The sequence below is a fragment of the Ixodes scapularis genome, unplaced genomic scaffold, assembly GCF_016920785.2.
Source record: "Ixodes scapularis isolate PalLabHiFi unplaced genomic scaffold, ASM1692078v2 PGA_scaffold1__304_contigs__length_218370807, whole genome shotgun sequence".
Classification (NCBI taxonomy): domain Eukaryota; kingdom Metazoa; phylum Arthropoda; class Arachnida; order Ixodida; family Ixodidae; genus Ixodes; species Ixodes scapularis.
Genome location: NW_024609846.1, coordinates 78,280,734 through 78,298,022, shown reverse-complemented (window position 1 = coordinate 78,298,022; position 17,289 = coordinate 78,280,734). Strand labels below are relative to the sequence as shown.

The following is a 17,289-nucleotide window of genomic DNA, read 5'->3' as shown; positions in this document are numbered from 1 at the left end:
CATTTCAAGACCCGCAACGGAGAAATACCATACACCATTGTTTGGCATTGTTTAACATTCCATTTTCGTCACGGTCCGGGGTAGCTCTAGCGCTCCGCAGAGCAGTCGGATATATTCAACAAATCTCTCGCTAACCGATCCTTTAGCTAAGTATCGGGAGAATTAGTGAGGAAATATTTCATGAACACATACATGCTTCAAACGTACTGGAGGCATGTCCACATATAATCATGTGTTCATGTCTGCAGCGCACACTGTGCCTTCTGTATGTAGGAGCAGTACGATCGGGGCTTTAGCCGTCCGATGCGTCGCAACCAAGACCCGGCGCCAGGGAGGTGGCGGCGCTGCGATCGCCCTCCAGAACGTCCCGGGCCCGAACCCCGCGCCGTGTGTCTCTGCCGCGCGGCGTTTCCGTGCACGTCGTCGTTCGAGCGGCGGCACAGCAGCGAGTGGGGCCGGCTCCCCGCTGCATGAGTCGGCGGGCATGTGATACCTGGGGCCACACGTGAGGCCACCGTGCCATGGGCGGGCCGCGGTTCGGCCCGCGGTTCGGCCCGCAGCTCTCCTCCCTCCCCCTGCTCATCGTCCTGTGCTGGGCGACGCGGGGCTGCCGGGCCAACGCAGACGCCAAGCGACTCTACCACGACCTCATCAATGGCTACAGCTCGCTTATTCGGCCCGTGGGCAATAACTCGGATCGTCTCACGGTCAAGATGGGGCTCCGCTTGTCGCAGCTCATCGACGTGGTGAGCGAACCTCTCATCGATCGCTGCCGCGGCCTCCCAGCGCGCGGGCGCTCTTGGCGTCGGTCACGCCGGCGGCGTCTTTCTCAGAGCCGTCTTTGGGGGAGACCTTGGGGGAACTCGAGGAAGCTCCAAATGGGCGGGGATGGCGTTGACGAGCAGACGGCCAAGATGGCGATCCAGCTGTTGGTGACCGTTAGGTTGGCTGACGTATTGAGCGTTACTGGGTTAAGGGCGTTGGAACCGATTGAAACATGAACGGGATGTTACTGGACCGCTTGATGAATCGTTTATGATTTGTTTCTGCGAAATGCTACCGAAGAGCTTATATTTGATCCACCACAATGGCCAGCTTTGTAAATTCCAGTCCACAGTGGACCTGGAATCCTCAGTTGATTCCAGGTGACTGTGGTGTCATCAGTGACAAGAGCTGTTACAAAGCCACACGAAATTCTCACCAAAACGTTACAAGCGTTGCGATACCATTCTTCCGAACAGATGCTGCATCGGTGCTTTGTCGAGCAACGAAAAAATTAACATTGGAGGCGTCAGAATGTTGTGACTTTTTTTCACACCCGCCTTGACTTCCTGCATCCCAACTTGATATTTAAGTTGTCATGTGGTCTCCCTTATCGAATAGAGACTACAATGCACAGATCAGGGCTTGGAGTAGCTTTAACAAGGATGTTTTTTCACAGAATCAAGAAAGTAACCAGACCGAATTGTCTGGCTAACATACATAACTCCGGAAACCATACAACGCTTCCGTATTGTATGGACTCTTCGCGCCTCCAAGAGATAATACTTGAGACAACACTACCAAACAAGAATGATAGACCACTTGCCGTTGAGAAGTGCTTGGCGGCGGGAAATCTATTCAATGCTTCGTTAAGGCAACCAACGATCTGATTGTCTTTTTGGGAGACATATGAATGGCACGGACCCTCTGAGATGTGACATAACGTCAGTCTAATCGCCTCATCATCGTTTATATTTCGTTCCTTATTTCATTTCATCTTGCCAATATTTTTCTCCCAATCCCCTTCCCAGAGAGTATAGTCTGCTAAAACGGCGCTGATACTACCCTGCATCAGTGCTAAGGTATACCGTTCAAGTGAGCGCTGGGTCAGCGCTGTTCCTATAGTGTTAATTTAGCGCTACGATATATCTGAACCGGCAGGATGTGTTTAATAAATATTGAACTCAACAAGCGCGTGGTGGTTTGCTAAACGTTTTTGCTTTTGCAACGTTCCGAAGAATAATCAAGACGTGCTTGTAACCATCTTGATTTCTCATCATCTTATTTCAAACACCGCCCAGATTGCGCCCTGCTTTGTCTTCTTTCACGTTGGTCGTCTTCATTCTCCCCAGCTTGAGAATCCACCTCTCCTGGGATGGTATTTCAATATTTTCGTAATCGGTGCCATTTTTACTGTGTTGCGAGTTCAATGTACTGCACGATCTTGAGAAGTCCCCGCGGCACTGCAGTTTTCATGACTTGGTAAGGCCCCTTAAACTGTGAAGCAGAATCATCATCTTGAGTTTCTCCGGTGATAATTATTGTCTCACCTTTTTTTTTTCTTGACAGGTTCGTACAAACGCATTTCGGTGTTTTATGTTGACGTTACAGGAGCACGTTGATAAGAAATAAGAATATTAAAGAGCTTGAACATACTTTTTGCCGGACGATGTTGTCTTTTGTTACTCCTCCGTGTATTCCGGTCAACTTGTTCCAGATGTTTTTAGGCGTGTTACACAGGAAGCACTGTAGTAGCTCACGTGTTTGGGAGTCACTTCGAATTGCATAACTTGTTTGTCTTACATTGTTCGAGCACGAGCACGCGTAGTTAGCACTTGTGTGCAATTAATCTACGTATCAGAAGCGTGTAAGCTAAATATCTGGTCGTGGACTCAAAAATAAGCTAATAATAATGCGCACAATACAGGCAATACACGAACTAAGCCTTAACTTAGCAACCTAAGAGTAAACAATGCCACAGTAACCTTGCTGTGGCCAGTGCCATTCTCAGCGATCGTGTAAATTGCTTAAGTTTTACTCGCTTTGTTAACTTCTGGGCATTGGAGGTTTCACGCTGGGTTTTGAATTCATAGACATTGGATTGGTGTAGGAATAAGCTCCTGGCTATCAAACGTGCCCGACGGATGCTTATAACATAGGTGCCTTGTTGGTAGACATGTGAAATGATTCAACTACATTTCACCGAACGATGCTGACCTCTGTATATTAACTAAGTCATTAATGGCGAATTCAACTAGTAGATTTTGCGATCCAAAACCAATTTATGCTTGCGCGTTTAGAGCAACGAATGCTAGCTCGCGTTTGCACATGCATAAACATATTTAAAAAAAACGCTCCTTAATCGCTCCACATTTACCAGGAGAATTTGGCATAAGTTATTTCCGCATAACTTGGTGGTTTACCACGACGGTCGGTAGCAATCTCGCTCGTCGTTTTGATTCTATGTGTCATGTTTACACATATTTACTTACGGTTTCTTGATTTCTTTACAGAATCTCAAGAACCAGATTATGACAACAAACGTCTGGGTAGAACAGGTGAGCAGAGTATCTATTTGCTTGAAGAAAATACATCAAAGAAAGGGTAAAAACACAGGCGAGCTGGTGAAGAACTTCCACTGTAACCGGGGACACGCAACGATAAAAAAAAAAGGGACAAAACAAGAAAAGAGTCAAAGTACAGGCTAGCTGGTGGAAGTCAACCATTTCGTCGTTTACCCTGAGACTGGGGGGGTTTTTTGAAGAGCAGAAGAAACAGAAAAAACAAATAAGGTAGAAGCTGTGTTTGAGACCTGTCTGTTTTTTCTGTTTCTTCTGCTCTTCAAAAAACCCCCCCAGTCTCAGGGTAAACGACGAAATGGTGGACAAAACAACAAGTCTCAAACACAGCTTCTACCTTATTTGAACAACGAACGCTCTTATATATACGTCAAGACCCTCACCACCAAAAAAGAAACAGCTCCTCTCCACTTGGTCACCGGAAGCCGGACGCCGTGTCTCCGGTTACTACGGAAGAAAATACATCACGTTAGAAGGAATATTTTGTGAGTTCTTTTTGTGCTATCGTTTTATAAGTGTGCGCAGCAATCACTGTTGCAGCAAGGAAGATACTGTTGGCGTGAACGTGAGACTTTGATGTCTCAAGCAGAGACGTACTTGCCAGTGAATTCTGGAATGTGAACGGCTTACCCCACCAATATGCATTATAAATGTCAAGAAAGTGGCTGATTCCAAGGCCTATACTAAACTCTTGACTTAATTCGATTCTCAGTCTAGAGGAGTATTAAAAGTGCACGAAAATACGCATTAACTCTGAGCCTAGAAGTCAAATTATATTTTCATGGTTTTGAGTTCGAAATATCAAAACAATAAGATATATTTAATAAATATATATTTTTATTACAAATAGCGTCGATTAATAAAAAGGGAGTTAGAAAAGAGATCCTGGTACACGAACTTTTAAAAGTAGCCCCTTCCTATTTGTTGAAGATGCAGAGAGATATATAGTCACGGTAATTTAAAGGGGCCCCCTAATGATATTTGGACTGGTTTGAAATTTGCGCTGAGACCGAGCTCATATCGGACGTGGGAACACGGAGGAAAAACTTTGTCTGGAAATACGATTTATTTTGGCAGTTATAAGCGAATTAAGATTGCAAAAACAAGTAACACATTTTAGGTGGACAATTAATTGATTCGAGGGTTTGAGCATAGCCTCCTCTATACTGACAAAGCCTGGTAGATCGCCACGGGACGCGGCCGCCGAACGTGAAAAGGTAGAGCGGCAGACAAGAGTCATGTAACGGGCGCCCCGCTGGTGCGAGACGCCGAAACACACTTGTCCCGAGCGATGAAATGTCCGCTCGTGCTTCTCGCGTTCCTCGGGCTACCGCTTCTTTTCTCGTCTGGTTTGAAAACCATGTTTCGGGTCCTCGCCGCTGCAAAAGCTGTGCGCTGAATACCAGACTCCCCGAGAAACGCTCTGTGCTAGCAGATCCTCGCGCTCCAAATCTGAGAAAGGGCACTCTATGGCTCTGTCATCGAACTGCCAGGCTTTGTGAGTATAGAGGAGGCTATGGTTGGAGTGAGGCGGCTGACCAATTGGCTGCTGGTTAGGTTCATGGCTGCCGCGGCGAAGACGGGTACGCATCGTCGCTATGGCCCCTTGCATCGTCCTATAGCTAGGTTCGAGCTCCGAACGTGATCGCGTCGCCGTCGTACACTATGCTGCACCCCGCTGCGTGCTGATGAGAGCCCGACGAAACTGAGTGCGGTCTAGCGCTCTCTGCTCCATATTTTTTTTTTTTTTTTACGCTTCCACTGGTCTCTATCAATGCGATCATGCGATCGGTATAATCGAGGCAGCGATTCGGTTCAGGGGCGAGCTGCACCGGAATAAACTATTAAAAAAATGGGGATAACGTGTTTAAATAAGCATATATTTTCTCCCATATGTCATACAAATGTCGGTAGAAAAAGATCTGCAGTATCGCTACATCGCGCCCGTCGAAATCCCTCGGCACGAATCCGCCGGCCGGCTTTTGTATAGACATATCGAGACTGGTCTTTTGTTGTTTTGAGCATAAACGGCTGCAGGCGCGTACGATTAGCGCATGATCATACGTAGCTTACACTTGAGGTCGTCCTAAATTCTAATTAACTCTACCTTTGCTGCGTCATCTAGCTTCAAGCTTTTGCCGGCTTTCCGGGCAAGTGCGTCTGGCTAATTAGGCCTACGGAGCTTCTCGGGGTAACGTAGCACGCACGAACTCGTCCAATCGAGGGTACTAATGCGAAAACCGAAAAAGAAAAGAAAACACAAAATAAAGCACGAGGACACCAAACTGATGGGTGAGAACAGGTAGCTCACGGCACACGACAAGAGCAGCAGGCTCAAATAGCAGAAATATGCGTCCCACTGAATCCGTTGTTTCGACATCCCGAACTACGATTCCCGATCAAGGGCCTGTAGCTATCAAGTTTTGAGCAGCGACCCTAGCGAGCAAACTCAAATATTTTTCAATCGCGTTTTTTTTTTCCTAAAAGGACGCTAACCAAGCGTCCTTTTAGAACGCTTTGTTAGCGCGCATGGAAAGACGCTGACAGACGCTAATACAATATACGCCCGTGGGTCCTGCATGACGCTAGCACGCCGCTTCATGTCAGCGTTAAATGGTCGCGTCTCGCTGACGCTGAAGCGCCTCTTTTGCGGTCGCGTCTCGTGGACACTACAGCGCCCCCTGGTTGAGAGAAACAGGCCGCCCATAAAATCGGCTTCTGGTCAAAATGTCCAACGAGACGAAATGTCCATTGAGTCAAAATGTCCAATAGGCCACGTGACACCCGTGTCAAAATGTCCATCGAGACGAAATGTCCAATCGGGTCAGAATGTCCATCGAGACGAAATGCCCATCGAGACGAAATGTCCAATCGGGTCAGAATGTCCATCGAGACGAAATGTCCAATCAGGTCAAAATGTCCATCGAGTCGAAATGTCCGAGACGAAATGTCCACGTGTCATTTTTTATCCGTCCCATGCTGTATACACGCTGTATGGCTTGCGTTAAGAATGCTTATTATGAAAGTTCTTGCAACCCTGTTCAATGTTGCTTATATCAAGTATGCTCGAGTCAGATATGGAATAGAAACGCGCGAAAAACTGCGGGAGGCACAGAATGCGCCGACCCCTGTCCAAGGCCTTCTGACTAATGCCACTATCAGTGACTTTAATTATAACAAGGGTGCAGTCATCTGTCCCCTTTATCGAGGGAAGGAAGCTAGGATGGCAGCGAACAAAGCATGCGATGCCGAATCTGAAACATGCTGGGTTTCTTCGTACACACTGCGTATTCATGTGCTCGCCCTATCCGGGGGAAAGATTGGGGGTGGACGACTTAAATAACATAATGACGAATGCACGTGCAATGAGTAATTTCCTCTTGAGTCTCGTTTTAAACGCTTCTGCTGCAAACGTCCGTATGTGAACTTCGTGGACCTGGGCACGAAGCACCCTCCTTGGTTTTTATACATGAAAATTGGCGCAATATAAGATAACATTGTAGAGGCAAAAAGATACAGACGAAAAAGAAGACAAAACACAACCTTTCTTTTTTTCCGTTGGTGTCTTTTTTGCGTTTTTCATTCCTTTTAGTCATGAACCAACTACCTAATCCAAAGTTTTAGTTAGCGCTATTTTAACTTTGCTTCAATCACCTAATCCATCACCGTATCCTAATTACAAAATATATTATTGCATTTGCTGCCGTTATTCATCACGTTTAATTATATTGCCTTAGGTGTCTCCTAATTTGCAGGTTAAGGAAGGAAACCCTGTTTTAAGCATCGAAAAAATAAGCTGGAGCAACTTATGCCAATTTTTCGGAACATAGCGTAGTCTGATTCATTTTAGGCAATGCTTAGAAATTTTCAGTGCTTAAATGGTGGTCAACATAGCCGGGAATACATGAAGATGAACAGCGTCCGCCACCGGAAACGTGCCCCATTTGTTAACTAAAAAAAAAAAAAATTCACCCCCCCCCCCCCCCCCCCCCCTTTTAACAAGAGCACAAATCTGAAATTTGACATTTTCTTCCAACCGCTAGGGTTACATTCTAGCGGACTACCAGCGTCCGCAACGTAAATTAGTTTTTTTTTTTTTTTTGCGATTAGAAATTTTGTTTTCCCCCAAAAACGTTTGTCAGATTTCTTCAAGTCATCACCCTACTACCGCTTTAGCGAAAACCCGGGGTGCCTGTAAGTATTCGAAATTCTAAAAACGTCCGTCTCAGCATTATGCAGTGCCAGAGTCTGGGCCAACGATACAAAGAGGTCAAAATGTCTATCGGGTGAAAACGTCCACCGATTCGAAATGTCCAAAGAGTTAAAATGTCCAACGAGACGAAATGTCCAATCGGGTCGAAATGTCCAAAGAGTCAAAATGTCCAACGAGACGAAATGTCCAAGCAGGTCAAAATGTCCAACGAGACGAAATGTCCACCGAGACGAAATGTCCAACATTGGACATTCTGACTCGTTGGACATTTCGTCTCGTTGGACATTTTGACGTGGAATCCATAAAATCGGTTCCCGGGGCCACCGCCGCCGGGAGATAAGCGTCTCAATAAGTGTAATTTTTTTCCCTGCATAATTGTAAAAAAAAAAAAAAAAGTTTGGTAAAATCGATTTTTTCATATGAATTACAATATTTTACAAAGTGATACGCTCTATTTAGCCCCTTAAAAGGTATTCTTTCGGTTCTTGGCAACGCTGCCAATCACAAAATCGACCTTAAAACGTCACCAACTGCCCGTTTTGAACATATTGGGGCATCACCAGACGTTGCGCTGTTTCTGCTGATCAAATTAAAACATGATGCGCGAATATTTCGTGTCTACTACTTGCTCCCTGAATAGCTCGGCCCACTAATGAGGTAGCAACATAAAAAGCGCAGAAGCTCAAATATCGTTAGAGGGATGACAGTGGTAAAAAAAGCAGAGAAAAAAAAAAGAAGAAAAAGGGTGTATGTTTTTACAGCCTATAACTTAGTCTACCTCAACGGGAAATTTGTCTCCCAGCTGCAGATGAGAAATTTAGCCAGTGCAGTACAAATAGCTAGCCTTTGGTCATTAACGCGTGCACCACGCAGTAGTGATACACGACCGCAAGCCGGTACGACGCTCATCCAGATCGAAACAAGCGGGAGTGGGGATTGAACCCAGGATCCCTGTGTTCTGCAGGGCGAGCTTTCGCTCCACAGCATTCGCTCTGAGCTGGTGTGCGCTAGTCACTGGATCTGGGAAAGTAGCGCCATTGCCTTCCCACCTGCAGCTAGCCGGGCACAAACAAGTACCAACATTGGAGATTTGTGTTTGTCCTTTGTCCCTCTTCAGGGATTATTTTCGTCGACCAACATACAGACAACAAAACCTTTAAAGGTGATTGGCTCATCGCTGTCGGTTGCCATAGTGGTCGCATTTTTGGACCCTTTCAAGGCTTCGAAGTTACGAAGGGGTCGTTAAAACCAGTCGCACCAAGGTTGCTACGGAGCATCATCGTATACTGAAAGAGTTTCTCAGCCAATATGAGCGTCTTTCAAGTTTCAAGTTTCAAGTTTATTTTCTCTTCAATGAAGAGTGGGAGGATGGGAAAAAAGCAGTAGGAACTGCTTGACAGAGTCCCTTCCTCCCCTTCGGCAGCAACAGCAGTCATCGCAGAGTAAACAATCTCAAATACAAAATTAAACAAAACAGTAACGATACAAAAATAACTATAGGTACACTATTTTGACTAGTTAAAATATTACAATTCAACAAATCTGGAACGTAAGCACTTTTTGGAAATGACTTCAACTTCAACACCCAAAAGGGACATAGTATTTAAAACTTTAGGTAGCCTATACTGCAGCATCTGGTCACCATAATTGGTTCTTGAACGAGAGACTATCCAGGTGTCAGCGTGTCGAACAGCATATGAAATCTGCTTTGTTTGTAAGGAGGACAGGGAAAGGAAGATACTGTCTGGCTTATTTAATGCTGTTTTGTACATGAGAATAAGTTTATAGTCATAATAATTTGTTATTTTAATCAGGCCTAATCTTTTGAACATGGGTGTTGTGTGGCTACAGTAAGCCTCATTGCAGATCGCACGAATTGCTTTTTTTTGTAACAAATAAAGAATGTTAATATTCGAATAAGTAGAATTTCCCCATACCAAAAAGCAATAATTAAAACAAGAATAAAACAAAGAGTTGTAAATAAGAAGCAATACCGATGAAGGTAGTTTTTCCCTGCACTTATAAATGATACCCACTACTCTTGATAGCTTTTTTGCAGTAGACTGAATGGACTCATCCCATCGCAAATATTCGTTAAACATTACCCCAAGCACCTTAACTGTCTTAACCATTTCGATAGTTTGTGCACCTAAGGTAAGGGCCTGCTGCTGACATATATTATTTATTCCTTTTGATCTAAAAATGACAGACTTTGTTTTTTTACTGTTTATAACTAGTGAGTTAGAAATAGTCCATTCATTCAGTTTATGAAGAAACCGATTACCAGCTTCTATCAATTCAGAAGTATTTCTGCCCGAGAAAAAAATGGAAGTATCATCCGCATAAATTATCATATGCACCTTAGAGTCAATATTTACTATATCGTTGATATATAAGTTAAAAAGAAGCGGCCCTAAAATACTTCCTTGCGGAACGCCATTTTTCATTTGTCTACTATTAGAGTGGTAGCCATCTATTACCACCATCTGAAACCGGGATTGCAAGTAACTTCTTATAATGTCAAGAGCTTTACCTCTAACGCCGTAAGCTAGCAGTTTTTGTAGTAAGGTTTCATGGTTAAGGCGGTCAAATGTGGCATTGTGCATCCAATAAACTTATCACTCACGCTTATTTCTCCAGATCTCTTACAATTATGTTGCTCTTCTTGCCTCCAAGCTTTGACGTTGCTTGTGATGGCGGTACAAAGATGTACGGCATCACACGCGGCGTCGGTGCTTGGGGGCATTGAAGTAAATATAACGCAAATATAAGCGGGCAAATAGAACTGCGCGGTTCACGTAAATCAGTAGACGTTCAATTATCTCAGCAGAAGCGCCGCTGCATTTCTTTGCTGAGGTCAGAGTTGGCATTTTATATTGTTGCTTAGGTACATACTGATAGTATTGGAGGCACTGCCAGTTGTAGGAATTCTTCCACGAGTAAAATTAAAAAGAACGCCGTGTCGTCGCGCCATTTTTGTCTCCTTCACTGGCAGATTGACCAGACGCTGACTGGATGCAAATCGAACGTTCCGTGCGCTGCCTGGTGGTTCTTTTTTAGCTTGTAGTGCAGCGGAAGCTAAGCCTTTGAGAAAAGCGAAAGCCTTTGCGAAAGCGAAAGCCTTTAAGAGGTGCTGATCTTGTTCGGTAGCACGTGTAGCGAAAGCAACAAACGAAGCTACGAGCTCGGACTCGTAGCCCTCAGTTCGGTCCACGGTAACCATGGGGATTTAGAGCCAGGTCCGCGGACTGACCGCAGACCTGCGAATTTACCCGTTATGATTATGACGTCAAGGTCACGTGATAAGTACATTTATCTCGTCCGCGGACCTGGTTCTCTCCTATAGTGGCCGTTGAATGGCAATCAATAGGCTCTGTCGTTGAGTTGACATGTAAGTATGCTGTTCCAGAACACCCTATTAGGACCCAAAACTTCGTTCGTGCTTGAACACATGGACATGGATAATCATTTCTACAGTCCAGCAGTGCAGTCTTCCATTGGTGACCCAATATTGAAGAAAAATAAACAAGTATAGACAAACTCAACACAACCCGATCTTACCTGAAAGACGTGGTTGTGTTGTCTTTGTCCTAATTGTTTATTCTATCTTCAATCTTGACCCGCATTAAAACAGATTTCGACCGTTAATATATTTAACCCTTTGTCGTTCGCTAGGCGGCTCCTAATGTAGATTTCTGCAGTTGGTTCTCTGCGTGCCCCCCCCCCCCCCCCTTTTCCAACCACTTACACACACACACACGAGAGTAGACTTCCAATTATAATTTCAGGGCATGCCTGGGCCCTCTATTAGGGTTAGTCCCTTTAATCGATTCTCGGTGACCTTCCGCCTCACGTCAGACATCTTTTTGCGTTGCAGGAGTGGAACGATTACAAACTGCGCTGGGACCCCGAAGAGTACGGGGGTGTGTCCAAAGTCCACGTACCGGCCGAACAGATCTGGCTGCCAGATATCGTACTTTACAACAAGTACGTGTCTGGCCACCTGGTTGTGAATAACATCTACACGAAATGTAACGCAGCCACTTTTTTTGTTTCTCACAGTGCGGACGGCAACTATGAGGTGACCATAATGACCAAGGCAATCCTCCACTCGGACGGCCTGGTCATCTGGAAACCGCCAGCCATCTACAAGAGCTCGTGCGAAATCGACGTGCAGTACTTCCCTTTCGACGAGCAGACTTGCTTTATGAAGTTCGGCTCGTGGACCTACGATGGTTATACCGTAAGTTACAAAACATGTCAACCAAAAAAGAGCTATAGAGGAACTATAAGGGCGATCTAAATAAATGAAACTCCCTTAGCATAACTACAAGGGGATTATTATTGTTGTCGGGGACCGAACATCCATGGCCTCTCACATTGATGATGTAGAAACAATTCGTGCGTTTTCTTTGACTTTGGAAAACGCGTAAGCTTTGGAAATGTTCGTTTCTGAAAGTATTTAGTTAGTCTGGCGGAATTCTTGTGGCAAGTTATAATGTTTATATGTCTCTCAAGTCAATTCTATCTTCATGGCTAACAGTTTAAGAACCATTGTAAAAATATTGGCTACCTGAAAAAGTGCCTCTCGGTAGCCGGATTGTTATCATAAAACAATATTGCGCATTTCATTTGGCGGACTTGTCATCAACAAACTCCCCGAATGCTTTATAAGTGTCACTAGGCCGTGTTTTGGAGTAGATAGTGCCAAAGTATGTGTGACGTATGTCTTCAGGTGGACCTAAAGCACAAGCACCAACGCGACGACTCCAACGAAATCGCGGTGGGCATCGACCTGTCCGAGTTCTACCTGAGCGTGGAGTGGGACATCATGGCGGTGCCCGCCCGGCGCAAGGAGAAATTTTACTCGTGCTGCGAGGAGCCCTTCCCGGACATCACGTTCAACATCACGCTGCGGCGCAAAACCCTGTTCTACACCGTCAACCTGATCATCCCCTGCGTGGCCATCTCCTTCCTGTCCGTCCTGGTGTTCTACCTGCCCTCGGACTCGGGCGAGAAGGTGTCCCTGTCCATCTCAATCATGCTGTCTCTGGGGGTGTTCTTCCTGCTCCTGTCCGAGATCATCCCGCCCACGTCGCTGGCCGTGCCCCTGCTGGGGAAATACCTGCTCTTCACCATGGTGCTCGTCTCCCTGTCCGTGTTCGTCACCATCGCCGTGCTCAACGTCAACTTCCGGTCGCCGGCCACCCATAAGATGGCGCCCTGGGTCAAGCACGTCTTCCTCCAGCTCCTCCCCGCCATCCTCCTCATGAAACGGCCCCAAGACGATGATGACGATGACGATGCCAGTGCCAAGGGCTTCGATGCCACGCCGTCCGCCGACAAGCCTCCTCCGCCACAGGAGCTCGCCCTCTGCGCCTACCACGCCGAGGACAGCAGCGACGAGCCGGACGCCGCCTCGCAGGCGCCGCCGTCGCCCACGCTGCCACCGCTGCAGCTGGACCAGGACCTGGCCAGGCCCGTCTTCAACGTGCGCTTCATCGCGCAGCACATGGAGAACGCAGACCACTTCGACCAGGTAACCATAACAGTGTACCTGACAGCTTAAGAGACGGGGGCGTGGCCTGTACCAAGCTTTTTATTATCGCAGCCAATGAGTTTGCGGCGTCGATAAGAACGCCGAAGGACAAAGCAACATGCGCGAACATAAGAGACCAAGCCCTGACGTTCTTAAACTGCCAGTGAACAGAGAGTTTCGACCGCTTGTATACCGATATTTTACTGGTTCCCACAACCACCCTCCCCTCGCCCCGAAATAAAATCACAAGGCAAGATTTTAATAACCTGGCTAAGGGACAGCTCTCTCTCTCACTCTCTCTCTTTCTGTCTCTCGCTCATTATTGACTATAATCAGTGGGAGGTTAAGAGTTCAGAAGGAGCTACTGCCCCCACAATCTACTTTAGCAGAGCCAACACTGGATCTGAGGTCGCCTCCTTTCCAGCGTTCGCTCTGCTAAAGTGGAAAGAGGTGGGTGGAGCTTTCCCTGAAGTCTTAACCTGTCACCGACTATAGATACATGAAAGCGAGAATGCAACCCACGCCTTTAATCTTCCAAGCATATCAAAGTTGTGTTCAAATAACGCACTGGCATAAAGTGCCAGCATGATGTCGGTCTCTTCACGTGACTCTGTGAACCGTGGCCGCGAATAGAGAAGAGACCGCTGTCCTTCCGTCCGCAGATTAACGAAGACTGGCGCTACGTGGCCATGGTCCTGGACCGGCTCTTCCTCTGGCTCTTCACCGTAGCCTGCGTCGTGGGCTCCGCCTGCATCATCCTGGAGGCGCCCTCCTTGTTCGACGACAAGCTGCCCATCGACATCCTCATGTCCAAGGTCGCCCCCAGGCTGCGCCGTATCCACGACTGAAGCCGGCTTCGACGGCAGTCTCAACCGCCTGGGTCTCGTCCGGCGTGCTCACGACGGTCGCCGGCCCAGAACGACAAATCTCACCCACACCGACATGGACATTAGTGCCCAGAAACGGCAGTACCGCGTAAGTTTTTTAGGGTCTCAGCTCGTTCATCGGGGGAAGGCCTCGTTCGCGCACAGTCAACGCAGAGAGGTTGCCATTAGGCGGGTTGTACACCAGTTACCGGAGACGACAAGAGATAGCTTCGTACGCGTGGATGGGGCGCCACACGAACATGCATCTCAGACAGCAGCGAGTTTGTCTACGTCGTGCTCCTGCGTACGTTCAATGTCTTGGGTGATCGAGGTACGCCCTGTGTAACGCGCGTTCCAATACGCTTGCGCTCTCCTCGTTTCGTCAATAAGCCTGTGATTATTCGAGCGTCGCTATGATTTTACCCTGTGCCCTCCATAAATACCTGCATTGCTAAAGAGCAAGCGCCTGAATAACGCCGTCAGTGTTGACATTGTTCATGCCCAGGAGTAACCCTATTCAAGAATCTACACGCTTCGCCTGTTCAGTGCCCATACTCGTCGCGTGACTTAGGCTTGTGCTTATGAGCAGTACAGGTGTTTATTTTACGTCCTTAGCTGCAAAAATAAAAGTAAAAGCAGAAATGTTTTGCGCAAGTTTTGTTTCGCGCGCTTTGATTTTGACCAAGAAGGCTTAATGCTCAATGAAACCTCCCCGTCTATAGGATGTCCAACTTTGCTCGAGATATTGAAAGTATCTTGCTTTCGTAAATATTCATTCGTTGTTATCGTTGTTGTTGTTTATGACCCACCGGAATATGAGCACATGCCCCGACATCTTTCAAACGCTCCTGAGAGTTTGTTTTGTGTATCGTGTTTAAATTTGTTTCCGTCCTTCCAGCCAAGCTTAACGACAATGTTGCCAATAATTTCGCATTCGCGGCGACTTTATTCAACGCCCCTAAATTTTTGAAGATGCTGGAATAAGGCGTCCACTCACATCCCGTGCCAATGTGATCTCATGTCTTCGTAAATTTTAACTAGTATTTGTGTAGAAAAAGGCATTGCTAAAAATGGAATGCTGAAGAGTGAAAACTGGTGGCGAGTTCTTGTGAAAGTCAAATCTGAAGTGATGTTTGATAATGCTTTTTTATTGTTACCGATGCATATGTCAGAGCGCAGTGCTGTTATGCACTAGGGTTCACTTATATACCAAAAGCTGTGTCTTGCTACGTCAAACCAGCGAATGCATTGCACTTAGAAAAAAAAGATAAAAAAAAAAAGATAATGGCTTGTCTTCAACGATAGCGAAGGGATCGCCTTGGTCTTGTACTTGCAGTAGACTTGCCTGAAGTAAAAAATTTTCATCGCTGAGATCATTGTGGTGAAAACCCAGAGCTCTTTTTTAGGATTCTCGGTGGTTTGTACGTGGTGTGGTTAATTACCTACAATGAAGTTTTATAGTTCTAGTACAAGTCTCAGTTCAGCCGGTGATGCCGTTTACAGACGCAGTGACACTGAAAGACAGATGATTTTTCAGTAACCTGAGGTATTAATAAAATACGTTTATACGACAGACTGCGTTCCCTTTCTCTTTTTGCTGCGCGAGTAAGCTGGCACACTAAGCTGGCATATACTATGCATGAAACAAAGTAGAGGGTGTCCACGAAAGATATTTGCAATGTTATTTTCACCACAAAAAAAAATATATTTATATATATATAAGCCCAGTCTCCGCTCCAATGTAGTGCTAGCAGTCCGGACCAGATGCCAAAGTTTCTTTAGAGCCTAGTGCCACAAGAGCGACCGACATCAACAACTAACAGCGACCAACGTGAACGAGCAACAAACAACACCGACAGACTCCCTGTTTGTCGGAGTCCCCCATCCCACCCGACAGACATGGCGCAAACGACACACAGACAGGGCAACTGCTTTGCCGGTGGGACCGAGGTTGGTGACAAAACACGACGAAATACGCCGACAATCCGAGTCCGGGGACGCGGACACGGCAAACCCCTGATTTCGTTTCTTATGTTCCGTTAAAGGGGCACGGAAACCAAATTCTGGAGCTCATCTCTTTGCTTAAACACGAAGCGGGTTGAACTAGGTCTTCACCAATACCAATATTTCGTAGGCTAGCGCGAGGAAACGTATTTTAAACTGAATAAAACGATAACCAAGAAACCACCTCGTGGATGTCTGTGAAGCTTCGATGGAATGCCGTGTCGACAACATGTTAGTAAGAGCAGCGCCAAGACGGGAAGTACGTTCCCTCATAGAGATTTCTTAGGTCTGAAAGTAGTTTTGAGACGCTTTGGGAAAGGAAGTGACTAGCAGAGTTGGCCACCAATAGTTTGAATATCGAATGTTTTTTCGGGCAACGCTTGAATGGGGCGGTTTGAGGATCGTGTACGAGCGATGTAATGTCGACGCTACAAAATGTCTATTTAAACGGGCCCGAGTGCCCACCTCTCCTGGTGGCGGGATAGCCGCCTTCGTCTACTGCAACGAACTCGATCGCTACGGCAATGAGTTCAAGGAGGAAACTGCGGTATTCGAACCACAGGCATTGCGGTGATTCGCGTTTGCAGAATGTCGTTTGTATGATGATTGAGCAGTGTGGACCCCGGCTTAAGATGCTAAGAAAAGGGACATATTGGCAAATTCGCGAATAATGAAGCCATCGAATTGTGCTTGACTACCGTTTCAATACTGTTCATGTAATTTTTATTATGAATATAAGGACAATCACTAAAAATAAAACAAGCTTGTTGCAAGTATTCCCAAACATTGTAATAATGTCACTAGAATTAATCGTACATGAACACACCTTTCGCGAGTTGCCTCCAAATGAGACGTTCTGTATACGTATAGAAATAAAAAAAAAGTAAGGGCAGGTACAATCTAGTGAATGCAAATCACAGTGATTAGCACCCCGAGACATAAGTCAACCCGAGACCGTTTTAATTCCGAACAATGAGGGACATGGCCCACTTACGCCATCTAGCTCTGGACGCCGGTACCCCGTAAAAACTACAATGCGAAAATTCGTATTCTCGTCATAAAATAAAAATTAGGGCACAGTTACCAAAGCGACTGCAGACGCTGGTTCTTGATAGGCGTTTCCATCGCTTCGACACAAAGAGAGAGGCTAAAGATGTTCAGCCTTTCCACTCTCGTGAAGAAGGAAGACCAGTGGAGCTTTACTAGATACACTGCCGCAACGCGCACGCGCCCGTTTCCCGCTTCTTCTCGTCCGACACACCGCCGATCGTGGATACGTCTTCGGCGACCCAGAGTCGGTCGCACACGGCGCACGTGACGACAAAC

At 46.3% G+C, this 17,289-nt stretch overlaps 1 protein-coding gene across 1 annotated transcript; it reads left to right on the top strand.

Annotated features, from left to right (window-relative positions):
• The first annotated feature begins 267 nt into the window (after positions 1–267).
• Positions 268–15,530, top strand: LOC8039442 (acetylcholine receptor subunit alpha-like 1). Its single transcript, XM_029983038.3, has 6 exons — positions 268–746; positions 3,276–3,320; positions 11,432–11,541; positions 11,617–11,797; positions 12,290–13,093; positions 13,756–15,530. Exons 1-6 carry the CDS (start codon positions 522–524, stop codon positions 13,939–13,941), a joined length of 1,551 nt encoding a protein of 516 aa, XP_029838898.1. The 5' UTR covers positions 268–521; the 3' UTR covers positions 13,942–15,530.
• Positions 15,531–17,289: the final 1,759 nt, after the last annotated feature.

Bases quoted from the DNA above. Each gene is read 5' to 3' on its own strand.
- LOC8039442 (XM_029983038.3), top strand. From the start codon at position 522: ATGGGCGGGCCGCGGTTCGGCCCGCGGTTCGGCCCGCAGCTCTCCTCC. The intron at 3,321-11,431 runs GTGAGCAGAGTA...TTTGCGTTGCAG, and splicing joins CAAACGTCTGGGTAGAACAG to GAGTGGAACGATTACAAACT. The intron at 11,798-12,289 runs GTAAGTTACAAA...GTATGTCTTCAG, and splicing joins GGACCTACGATGGTTATACC to GTGGACCTAAAGCACAAGCA.